Here is a 14,832-nt window from a genome sequence, read left to right on the forward strand (position 1 = left end):
ACTTCACGCCCACGAGGGCGCCGTGACACCGGCAGGCAGAGCAGCACGCGGCCCACGCAGCCACAGCGGGGTTGGGGTGGTTGGGATGGCACGCGGACACCACTGAGCCTGGTGTATTTAGGGGGGGGGATGCGTGTCTGGGGGTGTCATGGCCTCGTGTGTGTGTGTGTGTGTGTGTGTGTGCAGTGTGAGCTGCCTGCTATGCAGGAGGGCTGTGTGTGGGGTTTGTAGTGCTGCGGGATTCAGCTGAGCTCATGTATGGGATGCACACCCCAATGGGATGCAGCATCACACACACCCACCTGTGCACAAACAGGGGCCCCCATCCCAACCCACCTGGAGCCATGGCCCCATCTCTGGCCATATATCCCCTCCATCCCCCTGTGTGTGACCCCAGGCCCATAGTTGGGCTCAGCCCCCTCTGAACGCCCCCATCCCTGCCCCACAGCCGCACAGACTGGGGGTCTATGGGGCCCATAGTTGGGCTCAGCCCCCTCTGAAAGCCCCCATCCCTACCCCCTAACTGGGGTCTATGGGGTGGGGGGAGCCCTGCACGGGGGTGAGTTGCAGACCCCATGGGATGGTAGCAGGATTTCAGCTGCTCACGTGGCAGCGCCGCCCGGGGCAGGGCAGCATCTGCAAAGCCGGGGATGTTAATTAAATCGGAGCCTGGCCAGAACCGGCCTAATTAATTAATAACACCTACTTGTGTGGTGCCGGGCGCGAAACAGCCGCGAAGCACAGCGGTGCCCCGGGCTTGTTTACTGCCCCTCTCCATCTATGGGCGGTGGGTCCCCGTGCTGGGAGGTGATGTAGAACAACAGGGGGGTGAGGGCATGGGGAGGGGGGGGGGCTTTAGAGCCTGAGATGTCCCTGCACACGCACGTGCCCCCCCCACGTGCACGACTCGGCCCCACCTGGGAGCTGCTGACGTGACCTGGAGCTGTCAGCTCTGATAGAGAACCAGGGTGACGTGTGGGGATGGGAGAGATCCCGATCCCACAGCCTCAATCCCACTCCCACAGCCTCAATCCCACTCCCACAGCCTCAATCCCACTCCCACAGCCTCAATCCCACTCCCACAGCCTGACGTGTGCAGGAGAGAAAAGGAAATGGGGAGGGATGGGGGCTGTATAGGGACCCCCAGGACTGGAGCTGCAGCTGTGGGTTCCTATGGGTGGTGTGGGGGCTGCAGGGGGGGGAAGTGGGGTCTTGTGTTTGGGGTGGAGGTTTGTGGGGGGGGGAATGGGGATTGCAGAGCCATCCAGGCTGAAATTGCTCCTTGGCTGCAGGCTGTGTGTGCTCATTTAATGGGAAAAGTGGCCGCAATTTGGGGCCTTTCCAATCATGGCGCAGCCGAGAGCTGCCTGCAATCAGACGGCAGGGAAAGCACCGGGGGGGGGGGGGACGGGAGGGGGGACACACACAACTCTGTGCTGTGCTCTGAGCCGCATCCCACTCCCAACCCTGCAATGCAATGGGGAGGGGGGCAGCGCTCTGTGACAGCCCCCAAGTACACAGGAACACGTTTAATGGGGTGACAGTGGGAGGGGTCGTTCCGCTGCCCCCCCCCCCCCACTTTCTATCCCCCCCCCGTCTCAGTGCACCAGGATCTCCATCTTGTGGCTGCCTTTCTTCTTACAGACCGGGACATCGCTGCTGCCTTTGGCCGATTCCACCACCGTGACGGCGACGTCGCCTTTAGGGAACCGCGTGGAGAACCTGGGGGGAGATGGGGGGGTGGGCTGGGGGGGGGCACGCCCCCTCCTGCTGCCCAATGAGCTGCCACCAATCTGCCCCCGCCCCTTTATCACACCTTCATGCTGCCCAATGAGCAGCCTGTCCGGCCACACCTTCTAGAAACACCCATTTAGACCACGACCCCCCCCCCAAAAATCCAACCCACGACCCCCCCCCAAATCCCCTCATACTGGTCGGCGATGCTGAGCGGCAGCGCCTGCGCGGTGGAGTCCAGCAGGGTCTGATGGAGGCGGGTGACCAGCTCGATGAGGTGGGGGCTCACCAGCAGGAGGTCGCCTTTACCCCCAGCAGTGGACGTCTGTGGGGTGGGGGGGCAGTTTGTAGGCAGATGGGGGGGGGGTTGGAGGTGGGGGGGGGGGGGGGGTTAGGGTTGGTTAGGGTTAGGGTTAGGGTTAGGGTTAGGGTTAGGACCTCCTTTACCCCCAGCAGTGGATGTCTGTGGGGCGGGGGGGGGCAGTTTAGAGGCGGATGGGGGGGAGTTGGAGGTGGTGATGGGGGGGTTAGGGTTGGTTAGGGTTAGGGTTAGGACCTCCTTTACCCCCAGCATTGGATGTCTGTGGGGCGGGGGGTGGCAGTTTGTAGGCAGATGGTGGGCGGTTGGAGGTGGTGATGGGGGGGTTAGGGTTAGGCTCAGCACAGTGCCCCCCCCCCACTCCACGTGTCTCCGTTACCTCCTTGAGGTGCAGCGCCAGGAGCCCGTCGGAGAAGCGGCTGACGGAGGCTCCGCGGATGTCGCTGAGGCTCAGCACCATTTTGGGCTGCGCCGCTTTGGGGTCAGCCAGAACCAGGTGCTCCTTGGTGAGCAGCAGCAGCCGAGGCACCGTCTGTGGGTTGGGGGGGGTCAGAGCAGCCCTATACCCCCTATACCCCCATCCAACCCCCGTCCCGTCAGGGATGGGACTCACCTTCCCATTGGCTCTGTTCACTTTCTGCACGGCCTCGGCCATCACCAATTTATCCTTGGCCACCTCCTGCAGCTTTTGGTACTTGCGGTTCTGGGTCAGGCCCAGGTATTCACCACGGAAGGGCTGCTGCAGGCTGCGGGTTGAATTGGGGAGGGGGGGGAGATCAGTTGAGACCCCCATATTCTACCCACCCCCCTTCAGCCCATAGTGTATGGCCGCACCTCTGTGCATACAGCGCCTTCTTGTCCTTGAACAGCTCGCTGGCGCACAGCTTGGCCTGCAGCATGGCACGCTGCTGCGGGGTCAGCTGCTCACGGTACTTCTTGCACTGCATAGATATGGGGGGGGGTCAGGGTGATGCAGTGCCAACAAACCCCCCCATTGCTGTGGGGATGAAGGGACCCCAACACCAACCCCACCTTCCAGCGGTAGAAGATGCCCTTCAGCTCCTGGTTGGCATCAGACAGGAACTTATAGGGTGCGGGGGGCCAGGTCCGATCCAGCACCGCCATCGGGGGGAGGTTCTTCTTCAGCCCTATGAGGTATTTCTGCACCTGGGGATGGGGGAGAGGAGGGACACAGGGTAAGGGGGGGGGGTCCCTGTGTACAGCAATGGGGGGGCAGGAAGGCAATGGACCCATTGGAGCTCACCAGCCGCCGGTAGATGAAGTTGGACAGACGCGTGCGGGCATCGGAGCGGAAATAGCGGCGGTACATCCTGCGGGTCTGGGGGCAACAATGGGATATAAGTGGGACCCCATGGCAGGAGGGACCCCTTCCCACCATGATCCCCATTGGATGTGCCCACCCCCTGTCCTCCTCCCCCCCATATCCTCCCCATACAGCCCTGCCCCGACAGGGTGGGCAGAGCCAGGGTGGACAGACAGACAGCCCCGGACACAGCAGGACAGCAGGACAGAGGAGCTGAGGGGTGCACGGCCCCGCAGTGGGGCTCGCCCCATTACCTGATACCCTTTCCAATATGCAGAAATGGTGCTGGCGGCCAAATGACGGCGGCGCTGAACCTTCAGCTCCCGAAGGAGCCGACGGGACTGCAGAGGGAAAGGCAGAACAACCAAAGAGCCCAAAGGAGGAGAGGGAAACACCAACACACATAGTGAGCGAGAGGAGAGAAAGGGAGAAAAGCAGGAGAGATAGAGGGAGATGGGGTGAGACGGTCCTGGGGGGAGCAGGACCCCCCCCGGCCCCCCAGCCCCACAGCATCACTGCCCCATAGTGTGGCCCCATATGCCCCATAGAGCACAGTGCTCACCTGCCAGCCCCGTGCATACGCCTGCAGCAGCAGCACCGAGCGCTTCATCTGCTTGTACCTGTTCCTTTGCTACGGGGGGAGCATAGGGGGTCACAACCAAGGACCCCCAACCCAGGGGTGAATGGGGAAGGGCACAGCCAGGACCCCCCACTCACGGCGTGGCCACGGAACCATGCAGAGATGAGGATCTGGCTCTTGCGCATCAGCTGGTAATGCTTCCTGCAGTGCCAACCACGGAACATCTTCTGGATGAGGGTGACCAGCTCAGCCACGCGCAGCTGCCGCCGCTTCTCCAGGTCAAAGAGCTGCGGATGGGGCAGCAATGAGGGCTGTGATATCACCCAGGGACCCCCGAGGGGGCTCAGAGCAGGGACTTATGGGGCTCAGAGCTGGGTTCACCCCATTCTCCCCAGCCAGGATCCCCAGCCCCACACTTACAGTTCGTGGTGATCGGATGAAGATTTTGGTGTGGCCATAAGCCAGCTCCTCTGGGGGGAACTTCAGCTCTGCCAGCAGCACCTCAGTGCCCTCCCTGTAGCACATAGGGCTGCTCAGACCCTGCACCCCACAGCTATGGGGCTGCAGGATGTGCCACCCCCTCCACCCCATCCTGACCTGTCACTGCCCATCCAATGGGGCCAGGTCTTCCTGCTCAGCATCTTGTAGCGGTTTAGGAAGGGCTGGTAGAGCTGACGGAAGGCGTAACCTGCACGTCGTACCCTCACGTTCTCCATCAGCCCCAGGTAACGCACCTGAGCCAGCACCAGGTCCGGAGTGAAGCGCATCGCTGTCTTGGTGTCATTGGGTTTGATGCACCTGGGGGGGGAAGCAAGGGGCAATGGTGGGCATGGGGGGGTCCCGCTGTGTGCCTCATACACGTGGTCTGGCCGAGCACTACCTGATGTAGTTGGGGTTCTTGGAGTAAAGGTTCTTCATTAGAGTCGCCACGGATGCTTTGAACTGGGAGCCGGTGGTGGGGGGCAGTTTGAGGGAGGGTCTCTGGGGGTCGCCCTCGGGGAAGAGGGAACGCAGCAGAGTGTGCCGGGCTGCCCACATGGCCTGGGACAGGTCACGGAACAGCAGGTCGTTGTTCTTCTCAATGAAGCCCGTCACGTTGTAGGTCACCTGGGGATGGGAGAAGGGTCAGCGTGTGCCCCAGCCCCATAGGAAGGCCGTGAAGAGGGCTGGGTTAGGGTCAGCGGGGTGGGAGCATGGCCAGCGTGTGGCCCCAGCCCCATAGGAAGGCTGGGATGAGGGCTGGGTTAGGGTCAGCGGGGTGGGAGCATGGCTATTGTAAGCCCCAGCCCCATAGGAAGGCTGGGATGAGGGCTGGGTGCCCTGCTTGTCCCCAGGGATGGGGCTGTGGTTGCCCTGCACCTTCCCAGCATAGTGGTGGATGCGGAAGCAGCGCAGCGGCAGGCTGACGTCGGTGACGTGTTTGGCGTTCAACGTCTCTTTGCTCTCGTAGCGTTTGTGGGAGGCAAAGATCTGGTTCAGTTTGGTGATGAAGGTGTCCTCATTCACTGTGCCGGGCCTCAAGCACTCCTCATCCAGCATAGCCAGGATCCCAACCTTGCTCTGTGCCATGGGGGGGGGACAGCATCACCCCCAGCCCACCCCAAAATACCCTTGCACGGAGCATCGGCCCCATTGAGCCACTTCAGGACACGTTGACCCCACAGTGGGGGCAGGAACTCACGTTCTCGATGAGGTCGCAGATGATGGTGTTGTCAAAAAACTCCACCGGGGTCCATTGGATGCCCTGGGAGCAGAGGGGGGTCACGCACTAACAGGGCACCCCTGTAGGTGTAGGGCAGGAAGCGGACGTCCGGCCTCGGAGACGGGGATCCCAAATCCCTCCCTGCCTTCCTGCCATTGAGTCGCTCTCCCGGTGGGGGGCGGCGAGGAAGGGACGCGCTATGGGGCCGTCTGCGGCGCTTCCCCATCCCATTGAATCCCTTTGGGGTCAGCGTTACCTCTCGGACATATTCCTCCTGTTCCTCCTTCAGCGTCATCAGGATGAAGATCTGCTGCAGCTTCTCGTTGCAGTAGTTGATGATGAACTGCTCGAAGCCGTTGTCCTATGAGATAAGCCATCCAGATAGCAGCTCTGAGTCGAAAAACCCCACCCTGCAGCCCCCCAACCCCGCACCCCTCCTGCTGCCCCTCACCTGGAAGATCTCAAAGCCGTAGATATCCAGGACTCCCATCACCTTCCTCTGCATGCCTGGCTTCACCTGGGGCACAGAGAGCCTGAGCCACATCCATACTAAGGTTGGGGGGGGGTCAGCATAAGGCTGTGGGGTCACCTGGGGGCTCACCTGGATGCTGGTGTTGATGCGGTTCACCAGCCAGTCAAACAAGCGGCTGTAGATGTTCTTGGCCAGGGCATCGCGGCCATAATAACCCTGGGGAGAGGGGAGGGGGCTCACAGGGGGTCCCGGGGTGGGAGGGGGGGGGATGGGAAGGGACATCCCTGCTCACCTGGGAGACGCTGAGCGCAGTCAGGACACTCTCATCCCGCACCTTCACAGTGCGTGAGCACAGCGCCTGCTCCAGGGTGTTGGGGTCCAGCCCGATCAGTTGGCTGATCTCCTGCAGCTCTGAGCGGGACAAAGCCATGCTGGGGTGTAGGGAGGTCATAGAGGGGGGGTCCCATCCCATCTTACCCCCCCACCCCACATACCCCGTGGCTCTGCAATGCTGGATGCCTCCATCCCGCTCGCCTGGAAGCAGCTGCTCAGCTTCACGTTGCCCAGTTTAAGCACCACAGCCGTCACCTCCAGCAGCGCCGTCACTTCAGCAGGGGTGAAGCCAATGATGGCCATCGCATCCTGGGGGGGGGACAAGGGGGGGTTTGGGGGCAGCCATGGGGTGTTGGTGGGGGGGGGAGATGGGGGGTCGTGCCCCTATACCTGCATGGCACGGAAGTTGGCTGCATCGTCCATGCCGGGCAGCACTGACTTCTCATGGTTCAGGTAACTGTAATGGCTGCAGTCTGGGCGCAGCTTCAGCTGTTCTAGGGGGGGGGGTGAAGGAAAATCAGCCACAGCCCCCAGACACGACCCCCCCCCCAGCCCCATAGAGCCATGCTGGGACATACGGAGCAGCTGCGCTGAGCCCCCCGCCAGCAGCTGGTAGAAGATGTGGAAGTTCCTCTCTCCCTTCACGTGGCGGACGATGCGGGATTTCTCCAGCAGATCTATGAGGGTTGAAGGGGGGCAGGGGGGGAGGGGGGGGGGTGTATGAGTGTAATTCAGCACAGGGGGTGGGCTGAGATTTGTTGGGGGGGGGTAGAGCAGCACTGACAGTTACTGATGACCCCTCCCAGTGGATCTCCCTTGAAGTCAAACTCCACGTCCATGTATTTGCCCTGAGGGATGGGGATGGGGTGAGTGGGCATAAGGGGGGGGTCCCCTCTCCCATACACCCCCCCCCTCCCTGTTCACTCACAAATCGGGAGGAGTTGTCATTGCGGATGGTTTTGGCGTTCCCAAAGGCTGTGAAGGAGGATGATGATGGGGGTTATACAGCACAGGGCAGTACAAATTGGGGGGGGGGAGTCCTGGGATGTATATGGGGCACTCACCCTCCAGCACAGGGTTGGATTGAAGCAGCTGCTCCTTCACTTTGTCCACCTCCTCCCCTTTGCTGCTCACAGCTGCCACGTAGGACATCACCAGCTTGCTGGCCTCTGCAATGGGGGTGTCAATGCTGGGACTGCAGACCCCCCCCTCCATCCCACAGCCCCCAGCCCACCCTACCTGTCTTTCCAGCTCCGCTTTCACCAGTGATAAGGATGCATTGGTCCCGGTCCCGATCCCGTAGTGAGCAATAAGCATCATCAGCAATGGCGTAACTGTGGGTAAATGGGGCTCAGAAAGGGGCTGGGGGGGATCTGAGTGCTGGGGGGGGGTGTGTGGAAATAAGGAGCTTTGTTAGGACCAAGGGTTAACAGCGTCTGTGTGCTCACATGTGGGGTTTCACAGCAAAGAAGTTGCAGTTGTGATACTCCTCCACCTTCTCGGGGGTGTAGATGGGCAGCGGTTTGTAGGGGTTCACTGAGATCACCACCTCCCCAATGTACGTCTATGGGTGAACAGCGGTGTGTGTGCAGGGCCAGGGCAGAGCACTCTGCTCCCACTCCATCCCAGACCCCATATCCACCCCTCATCCCCACCCCAAACCCTGATCCCCATCCCAGACCTCATACACATCCCACCTCCTCAAGCCAGACCTCATACCCCATCTGTGCCCCTCATCCCACACCCCATATATACCTCTGTTCCCCATCCCAGACCCCATATCCATCCCTGATTCCCATCCCAGACCCCATACCCATCTGTGCCCCCCCTCCCACACCCCACATATACCTCTGTTCCTCATTCCAGACCCCATATCCATCCCTGATTCCCATCCCAGACCCCATACCCATCTGTGCCCCCCATCCCACACCCCACATATACCTCTGTTCCCCATTCCAGATCCCATATCCATCCCTCTCCCCATCTCAGACCCTGTATCCACCCTTCTCCCCATCCTTGACCCCAAATCCCATATTTTCTCCCCATCGCAGACCCCATATCCATCCCTGCTCCCCATCCCAGACCCCGTACCCCCCCTTTACCCCCATACCCCCCGCCCCATCCCCACATCCCGATGCCCACGTAAATCTCCTCTCTGCTGAATCTCTCCTGCAGGGTTCGGAGCAGGGACTCCTCGGTGAGTGGGTCCAGCATCACCAGATCCCCGACGGCCGCAGCATCCAGCAGAGACGTGGTGGCTTCCATGGCCGGGGGCTGCGCGGTGCCTGGGGCAGAACGATGGGGGCTGCCCTGGGTACCCCCCCCCCGTTCGAGGCTCACAGAGGCTCCAGGGCAGCGCGGAGCCGGCAGGAAGCGGGGACACCTGGACCCTATTCTTGGGGCTGGGATGAATTCAGCCTCCGCTTCCTCCCTCCTTCCGGGCCGTGGGGAGCTGAACTTGGGGCTGGGGGAGGCCCGAGGGGGTCTCAGCTCCGCCCAACCCCCGCCCTCACCTGGTTCGTTCCCCGCGACCTTCAGCCCCGCTTCACCTTCACCTGCCCGGGGCTGTAAACCCAGCCCTGCCGTCGGGGCCGGGGAAAGTTCACGGGCGGGGGGTGACGGGGCGGGGTGTTGTGAGGGGGGGGCGGTGGCAGCAGCCGTCGATCAGAGCGGGGCCGGCCGAGACCCCACGGGTGGGGGCTGCAGCGTCCTCCGAGCCGGGAGCGGCACGGGGAGCCCCGACGGTGGAAGGGGGGGGTTGAGGCCGGAGCCCCGCGCAGCACCGGGGCAGCCCCTTGATTCCCTGTGGGGCCGAGGCTCGGGGTCCCCGTGTGCCACCTCCCAGCCCCCCCAAACCCCCCCATAGGGCTCGGTACCCCCGGCCAGGAGCGATGGGTCGGTTCTCACCTGCGGTTCGCGGGACGCCGGCTGCGGGAGTGGCCGAACCGGGGCTGCCAACGGGCCAGGACCCGAACTGGGGTTGGACCCGTCCGGCCCACGAAGGGGCGGGGGCCCAGAGCCCTCCCTCGGGGCAGGGAAACTGAGGCACGGAGCAGCTCCGAACCAACGCTCCCGGTTCTGTGCGGGGTCCCGGCCCGCAGCGCTGCCGCCTCCCAGCAGCAGGAAAGAGAAGAGAAACGTAATTGTGGCCGAGCAAACAAAAGGAGCTTCCTCCAGGGGCTCCGGGAAACCGGGGCAAGGTACAGGGATGGCAGCAGCCACTCCCGGGATGAAGTCGGGTCCTGGGCTGCCAGCAAAGGGAACCGCGGTGGGCGAAGGGGAACAGAACAAACGTGGTGAAAATAGAGTTTTATTATAAAATACAATCAACATCAGTCGGCGTTAATCACATTAAATGGATGGGATGGATGCACCTATAGGGGCTGCTTGTGCCGAAGCAGCGGGGGCAAGGGAGGAAAAGCTGGGTCTGAAATGGACAGCAAAGCCAGGGGCAGCAGCAGGAGGGCAGTAAAGCTGCAGGAGGGCAGGTTTATTGCTCAGACATTGCATAGATTGGGGGCATCCCCGCTATGCTCGAGCTTTGTCCTGATATCAGCAAAGCTCCCACCCTGCGTGGTGGGGAAGCCCTGGGGGCAGAGGGTTGAAAGCAGAGAGCAGCAAATGCTCCCAGCCATGGGAGCAGGACCCATATCACAGGACCCGTATCACAGGAGCTGTATCACAGGCACCATCACAAGTGTTCCTTGAGCTCTGCAATGAGCCAGAGGGACCCTCAGAGCTGCGTCTCTATGAAGCACGGGGGGGTTTTTTGGTATTAAAACAAGGCAGGGTCACAGCTGGAGCCCTCTGGCACCTTTGGTGAGCAGCCTGGCAGCAGGCAGGTGCTGAGCACGCAGGTACTGTCAGGAGAGGTTCAAAGTCCCCCTTATGAACGTGTCATCCCCGTGGGGCCGTGTATGTGAGATGGACCTTTTGCTCCATCCACACCCTAAAAGGCAGAGATGCCCTTGGCAGGAAAAGGGTGTGGGCACCCAGAGCAGAGCAGGGGGGCTCCTCCTGACCCCCACAGCAGCAGCAATGGGGGCACGGGGCTCAGTGAGCCCCATAGGAAGCCCCTATCCCCCATAGGAAGCCCCTATCATTTGAGCACCACAAGCAAATACACCAAGAGCCGGGATAGCTCCAATCCACCTCCAGTCAGGACCAGTGTCCCCAACTGGGTCAGCTCCCTGCAACCCTTCTGCCAGTAAGAGCTGCAGTGGGAAAAGCTTTTTGTGCCTCAGTTGGGCAGGGTAAAATCAGCTCCATTCATCTTCCTCGCATCTCTGCAGCAGAGCCAGGCTTGCAGCAGCCCACCTTGGGGTGGGATTGGAAGTGCTGGGCACAGCTCAGCCCTGTATAGAAGGGTTTTGGGCACGGGAAAGTGAGAAACCACAGCAGTTCTGCTACTTGCCCTGGTGGTTGTGGGGCAGCTGACCTCAATCAGCAGCACTCAGGTGAGTTGTGAGGCCACGTGCTGCCTCTCCATAGAGAAAATCTTCCTCCTCATCCTCCTCAAAGAGCTGCTCCTCAACGAACACCCCCCCCAGGCCGTATTCCTGCTCGTGGAAGGACACCTCGCTGGCCGTGAGGTGGGAGGCACCACCCACAAACTCAGCAAACCTGGGAAGAAGCAGCAAAGAAATGAAGCGTGTTGTTACCTCTGAGTGTCCTGGCATGAGGGAAAGACTCTGAGTGCTCTGAGCCTCCTTTTCCCTTAAGCCACAGGTGGCAGCACGGAGCAGATATGAGCTTTCAAACCAGGTTGGTGTCCTCACCTCCAGGGGGTGTTACCTTTTAGGAGACTGGATGCGGGACACTGCGGTCCAGGCAGAGAAATCTGGGCTCCTGCAGTAGTTTCGAAGCTCCTCCAGGGCTTTGCGTGTCTCCACTTCGCCCTGGATGCGATATTCCTCTTCAGTCAGCAGGCGAGGGGGGGTCGGCCCCAGCCGGGCACTCTGTATTCTCCTAGCAGTAGAATGGCACCAGTTATTGCCCAGGTTAGGCCCATAGGAGCAGGGTTAGGAGCAGAGCGTGTCCCTTTAGCCTCTGCATCTTGCTCCTGAGAGAGACCATCCCTGCATTCCCACCCCAGCTTTGTAATGTATGTAGGCATTGTGAAGCAGCTCACCCTGCCCTGGGAACTGAGAGCCAGCTTCAAACACTCACTTATAGACACCATAGACCCACTGCAGGGGGTAGTCTATGTTCTTGGTGCAGAAAGCGACGACCACCAAGGTCAGGGCGATGGGGCGGATCTGGATGCCCAAATACATCAGAGCGAGGCCCAAAAGCTGCAGGGCCCAGGAGAGGAGGTTGATGCTGCGTTCATTCTCCAATGGTCCATACCTGTAGCACACCCCAAAGCTCACAAAGCCCATGAGCAGCAGGTAACCTGCAGGAGGAGCAGAGCAATCAGGCATGGGGGGCTCCCATGGCATCACCCCAACGTGGAGATGCTGAGCAGCGCCTGATAGGGCTGCAGTCAAAGCTGGTGCTGCAGTTTCCCCCCCCTTTTAGGAGCTCTAAAACAGCATCAGCTGCAATGAGGACAGCAGGAGGTACCAGCATTTCCCAGCAGTGTTCTGCAGCTCTGGAAGGAGCCACGTAGAGTGGTGAAGTCTGAGAGCTCACACCTACCTAACAGGTACTGCCAATAGGACTTGCATATCGCCCGCAGGTTCTTGAAGACCAGCTGAAGCAGGTAAAGGGAAAAGGACCAACCTCCGACCAGCAGGAAATAAACAGGACTTTTCTAGGAGAGGAAACAAGAGAATCAATCAAGGGAGGCTGTTGGCAGAAGGCCTTGATGGCTGCGTCCCTTCAGGCTCTACACCCTGCTCTGTGTGAGGCCAAACCCACAACCAAACACAACAAGGCCACGGAATCTATCACCCAGAGCCCTGCTCACCTTGGGCATGGCCTTGGACATCACGTAGATGAGGATGAGCAGCGAGGCCAGCAAACCAATGCTTATCCCAGCTGAATAGAAGAAGAGCTGGCTCCTGCAGAGATCACACAAGGTATTTTCATAGCTTATAAGATGGGCACAAGCACATCTGCTGGCTGGAACCAACAGAAAGGCACCCCACGTTCCCAAACATCCATGAGGGAATTGCATAGAGCCCCATAAAGCTCATGGAGTGAGGCCTGGCCTGGCCAGCCCCAAAGGCATAGAGAAACTGATAGAAATACTCTGCACCCACACAAAGGAGTCAGCCTGCAAATCCAGCTCACAGGGGACAGGAGGCCACTCACCTGCTTAGCACGTCCCCGCAGAAGAACAACAACAGGCCCAGGAAGAAAACCAGGAACAGTTTGGGGTCAAACCCTGGAAGGAGAACAAACCCAGGTTAGGAGGAGTGCAAGCTCCATCCTGATACACTGACAGCAAGCAAGGTGGGGCAATGCCCAAGGCTAAGCCCCGTCAAGTGCACTGTGCTCCTATTCTCTATCCCAAGGAAGTGAAGTGTTCCTCCTCTACAAACCCATCTTTCTTTGTATGCAGCAGAACAAACTTGCTGTCCCTTATGGGAGGACCCACAGCCCGAGCACAGAGCAGACGTACAGCGGGTCAGCACGATGCAGTATCTGGTCCCAGCCTCCAGCAGCTCGACCTTCAGGCAGGTTTTGTTGCTGTAAAGATCCACGTCGATGTTGGTGCTGTTCAGCTTCTCCTTCAGCAGCGAGGAGAGGAAGCTCCAAACCTTGGATTCCTCCAGCTCCCTCAGCTCCTCCTCGCTGCCCACCTGGGTGACGCGGATCATGTGGTTGCTGTTCACCCTGATCTAAGGGGGGGGGGAGAAAACACACATGGGGTGGGCTCAGCTCTATGGTACAATGAGAGCCCACCTCCCCTCCTTTCCTTTCCCCCCTCACCTGCATCCTGGTCCAGATGTCCTTCCAGCTGGGGCTGCGTGTGTTGGTGTAGCAGAAATGATGGGAGGCGTCACGGCAGAACACGGAGCCCTCCTGCAGCGGGGTCACCTCCTCCAGCCCCTTCCCCAGCACCGTCCCCATCCCACCGGCACCTTCACAGCACAGAAAGGAAGGAACAATTAACACAATAGCGATGCGAGACCCCCCCCAAACCTCCTCCCACCCCATTGCAGGCTGCTCCCCCCAAAGGGCCCCCATTGTGCACATGGAGCAGGACCAGCCCTTAACCCAGGACCCCCAACACGGGACCCTCAACCCCCCCCATCTCCATCACCATCCCCCCCCCCTGGTTCCCCCCAGCTCCACACCAGCCCTTAACCTGAGACCCCCAACCCAGGACCCTCAACACCCCCCTCCTTCCTCTTCCCTTCCCCCATCCCCATCCCCCCCGGATCCCCCCCAGCCCCACACCAGCCCTTAACCTGGGACCCTAAACATGGGACCCCCAACCTCCCCCCCATCTCCACCCCATTCCCCCCCAGCCCCACACCAGCCCTTAACCCGGACCAACCCTTAACCGGGGACCCTAAACATGGGACCCCCAACACGGGACCCTCAACCCCCCTCCCCATCTCCATCTCCATCTCCATCCCCCCCGGACCCCCCCCAGCCCCACACCAGCCCTTAACCCAGACCAGCCCCCAACCCCCCCCCATCCCCACCCGAGGCCTCTCAAGCCCGTATCGCAGCTCATGGCCGCTCTATGACTCCATTTAGGCCCCCATAGGCCGCCGCTCTCAGCCCATTAAGGCCCATTGTACCGTCCCGCCGCTCACCGGCCCCGCCCGGCGGAGGAGGCAGCACGAGGAGCAGCAGAAACACGACCAGGCCCCGCCGCCATATTGGCACCGCTTTCATCCCTCCCGCCATGGCGTTCCCGGCGACTTCCGCTTCCGCTTCCCCACGGACAACACCCAATGAGAGAGCGAGGCTTGCCTGACGTCATCAACCCGTGACGGGATTCTCGTCTCCTGCGGTGTTGATTGACAGCGCGCTCAACCTATCAGCACAGCCTAGGCAGGATGTGGATTTAGCCCCACCCACACTCCACCACGTGCTCCACTCGCTCCCGAAGCCATCCCACACCGTAGCAACCGCGAGCCCCGCCTTAGCAACGAGCTTGACAGACACCCACCTCAACCAATCAGCGCTCAGCATCGTTTCTCCCTCCCCTCTCCACCAAGCAGGCTTGATTGACAAGCTCCTCCACCTATCAGGAGGCGGCACCTCGTTGTTTGCGTGGGGGGGGGGTCCTCAGCGGGGCAGGGCAGCGCGATGCTCATTGGGACCCCCAACATGGGGGGGGGGGGCTCAGGAGGGGCGGGTTGGATCCCGGGCTGTGCTTTAACCCCCCCCCATCCCTTGGGCTCTCGGCTCCGTGGGCGGGTCGGGCTCGGGCGGCCCCCCCGGGTCGTGGGCGGCGGAGCCG

The 14,832-nt window shown here is 61.0% G+C and overlaps 2 protein-coding genes across 5 annotated transcripts; both read right to left on the minus strand.

Moving 5' to 3' along the window:
• Positions 1-1,473: 1,473 nt before the first annotated feature.
• MYO1A (myosin IA) lies at positions 1,474-9,580 on the minus strand. 4 transcript variants are annotated; one of them, XM_085535440.1, is made up of 29 exons: positions 9,372-9,580; positions 8,607-8,774; positions 7,913-8,028; positions 7,704-7,798; positions 7,529-7,633; positions 7,393-7,439; positions 7,249-7,312; positions 7,043-7,141; positions 6,855-6,958; positions 6,626-6,773; positions 6,424-6,542; positions 6,261-6,347; positions 6,111-6,176; positions 5,916-6,020; positions 5,639-5,701; positions 5,317-5,517; positions 4,838-5,064; positions 4,555-4,755; positions 4,378-4,471; positions 4,095-4,244; positions 3,940-4,008; positions 3,632-3,718; positions 3,318-3,392; positions 3,086-3,220; positions 2,888-2,994; positions 2,667-2,799; positions 2,433-2,585; positions 1,932-2,059; positions 1,474-1,722 (listed from the first exon to the last, which is right to left on the minus strand). In XM_085535440.1, exons 2-29 carry the CDS (start codon positions 8,727-8,729, stop codon positions 1,599-1,601), a joined length of 3,225 nt encoding a protein of 1,074 aa, XP_085391566.1. In that variant the 5' UTR covers positions 8,730-8,774; positions 9,372-9,580; the 3' UTR covers positions 1,474-1,598. The 4 variants fall into 4 exon arrangements, with proteins under 4 accessions (XP_085391566.1, XP_085391568.1, XP_085391569.1 ...); XM_085535442.1 differs by having other exon boundaries at positions 8,607-8,749; positions 9,372-9,560; XM_085535443.1 differs by lacking the exon at positions 9,372-9,580 and adding an exon at positions 8,978-9,067 and having other exon boundaries at positions 8,607-8,749.
• Positions 9,581-9,758: 178 nt separating this feature from the next.
• On the minus strand, positions 9,759-14,276 carry NEMP1 (nuclear envelope integral membrane protein 1). Its single transcript, XM_015887076.3, has 9 exons — positions 14,180-14,276; positions 13,344-13,495; positions 13,033-13,252; positions 12,723-12,795; positions 12,376-12,469; positions 12,105-12,219; positions 11,634-11,859; positions 11,259-11,432; positions 9,759-11,087 (listed from the first exon to the last, which is right to left on the minus strand). The coding sequence occupies exons 1-9, from the start codon at positions 14,271-14,273 to the stop codon at positions 10,904-10,906; spliced, it is 1,332 nt and encodes a 443-aa protein (XP_015742562.2). The 5' UTR covers positions 14,274-14,276; the 3' UTR covers positions 9,759-10,903.
• Between the last annotated feature and the right edge of the window lie 556 nt (positions 14,277-14,832).

This window comes from Coturnix japonica, unplaced genomic scaffold (assembly GCF_054131305.1).
Source record: "Coturnix japonica strain WE unplaced genomic scaffold, WE-NBRP24 Scf121, whole genome shotgun sequence".
Lineage (NCBI taxonomy): Eukaryota > Metazoa > Chordata > Aves > Galliformes > Phasianidae > Coturnix > Coturnix japonica.

Excerpts from the sequence above, each read along its gene's own strand:
- NEMP1 (XM_015887076.3), bottom strand. The coding sequence starts at position 14,273 with ATGGCGGGAGGGATGAAAGCGGTGCCAATATGGCGGCGGGGCCTGGTC. Across the intron at positions 12,470-12,722 it reads TGCGGGGACGTGCTAAGCAG|GAGCCAGCTCTTCTTCTATT; the intron begins GTGAGTGGCCTC and ends TGATCTCTGCAG. Across the intron at positions 12,220-12,375 it reads TGTCCAAGGCCATGCCCAAG|AAAAGTCCTGTTTATTTCCT; the intron begins GTGAGCAGGGCT and ends TTCCTCTCCTAG.
- MYO1A (XM_085535440.1), bottom strand. The coding sequence starts at position 8,729 with ATGGAAGCCACCACGTCTCTGCTGGATGCTGCGGCCGTCGGGGATCTG. Across the intron at positions 7,440-7,528 it reads ATCCAACCCTGTGCTGGAGG|CCTTTGGGAACGCCAAAACC; the intron begins GTGAGTGCCCCA and ends CCTCCTTCACAG. Across the intron at positions 4,009-4,094 it reads CATGGTTCCGTGGCCACGCC|CAAAGGAACAGGTACAAGCA; the intron begins GTGAGTGGGGGG and ends CTCCCCCCGTAG.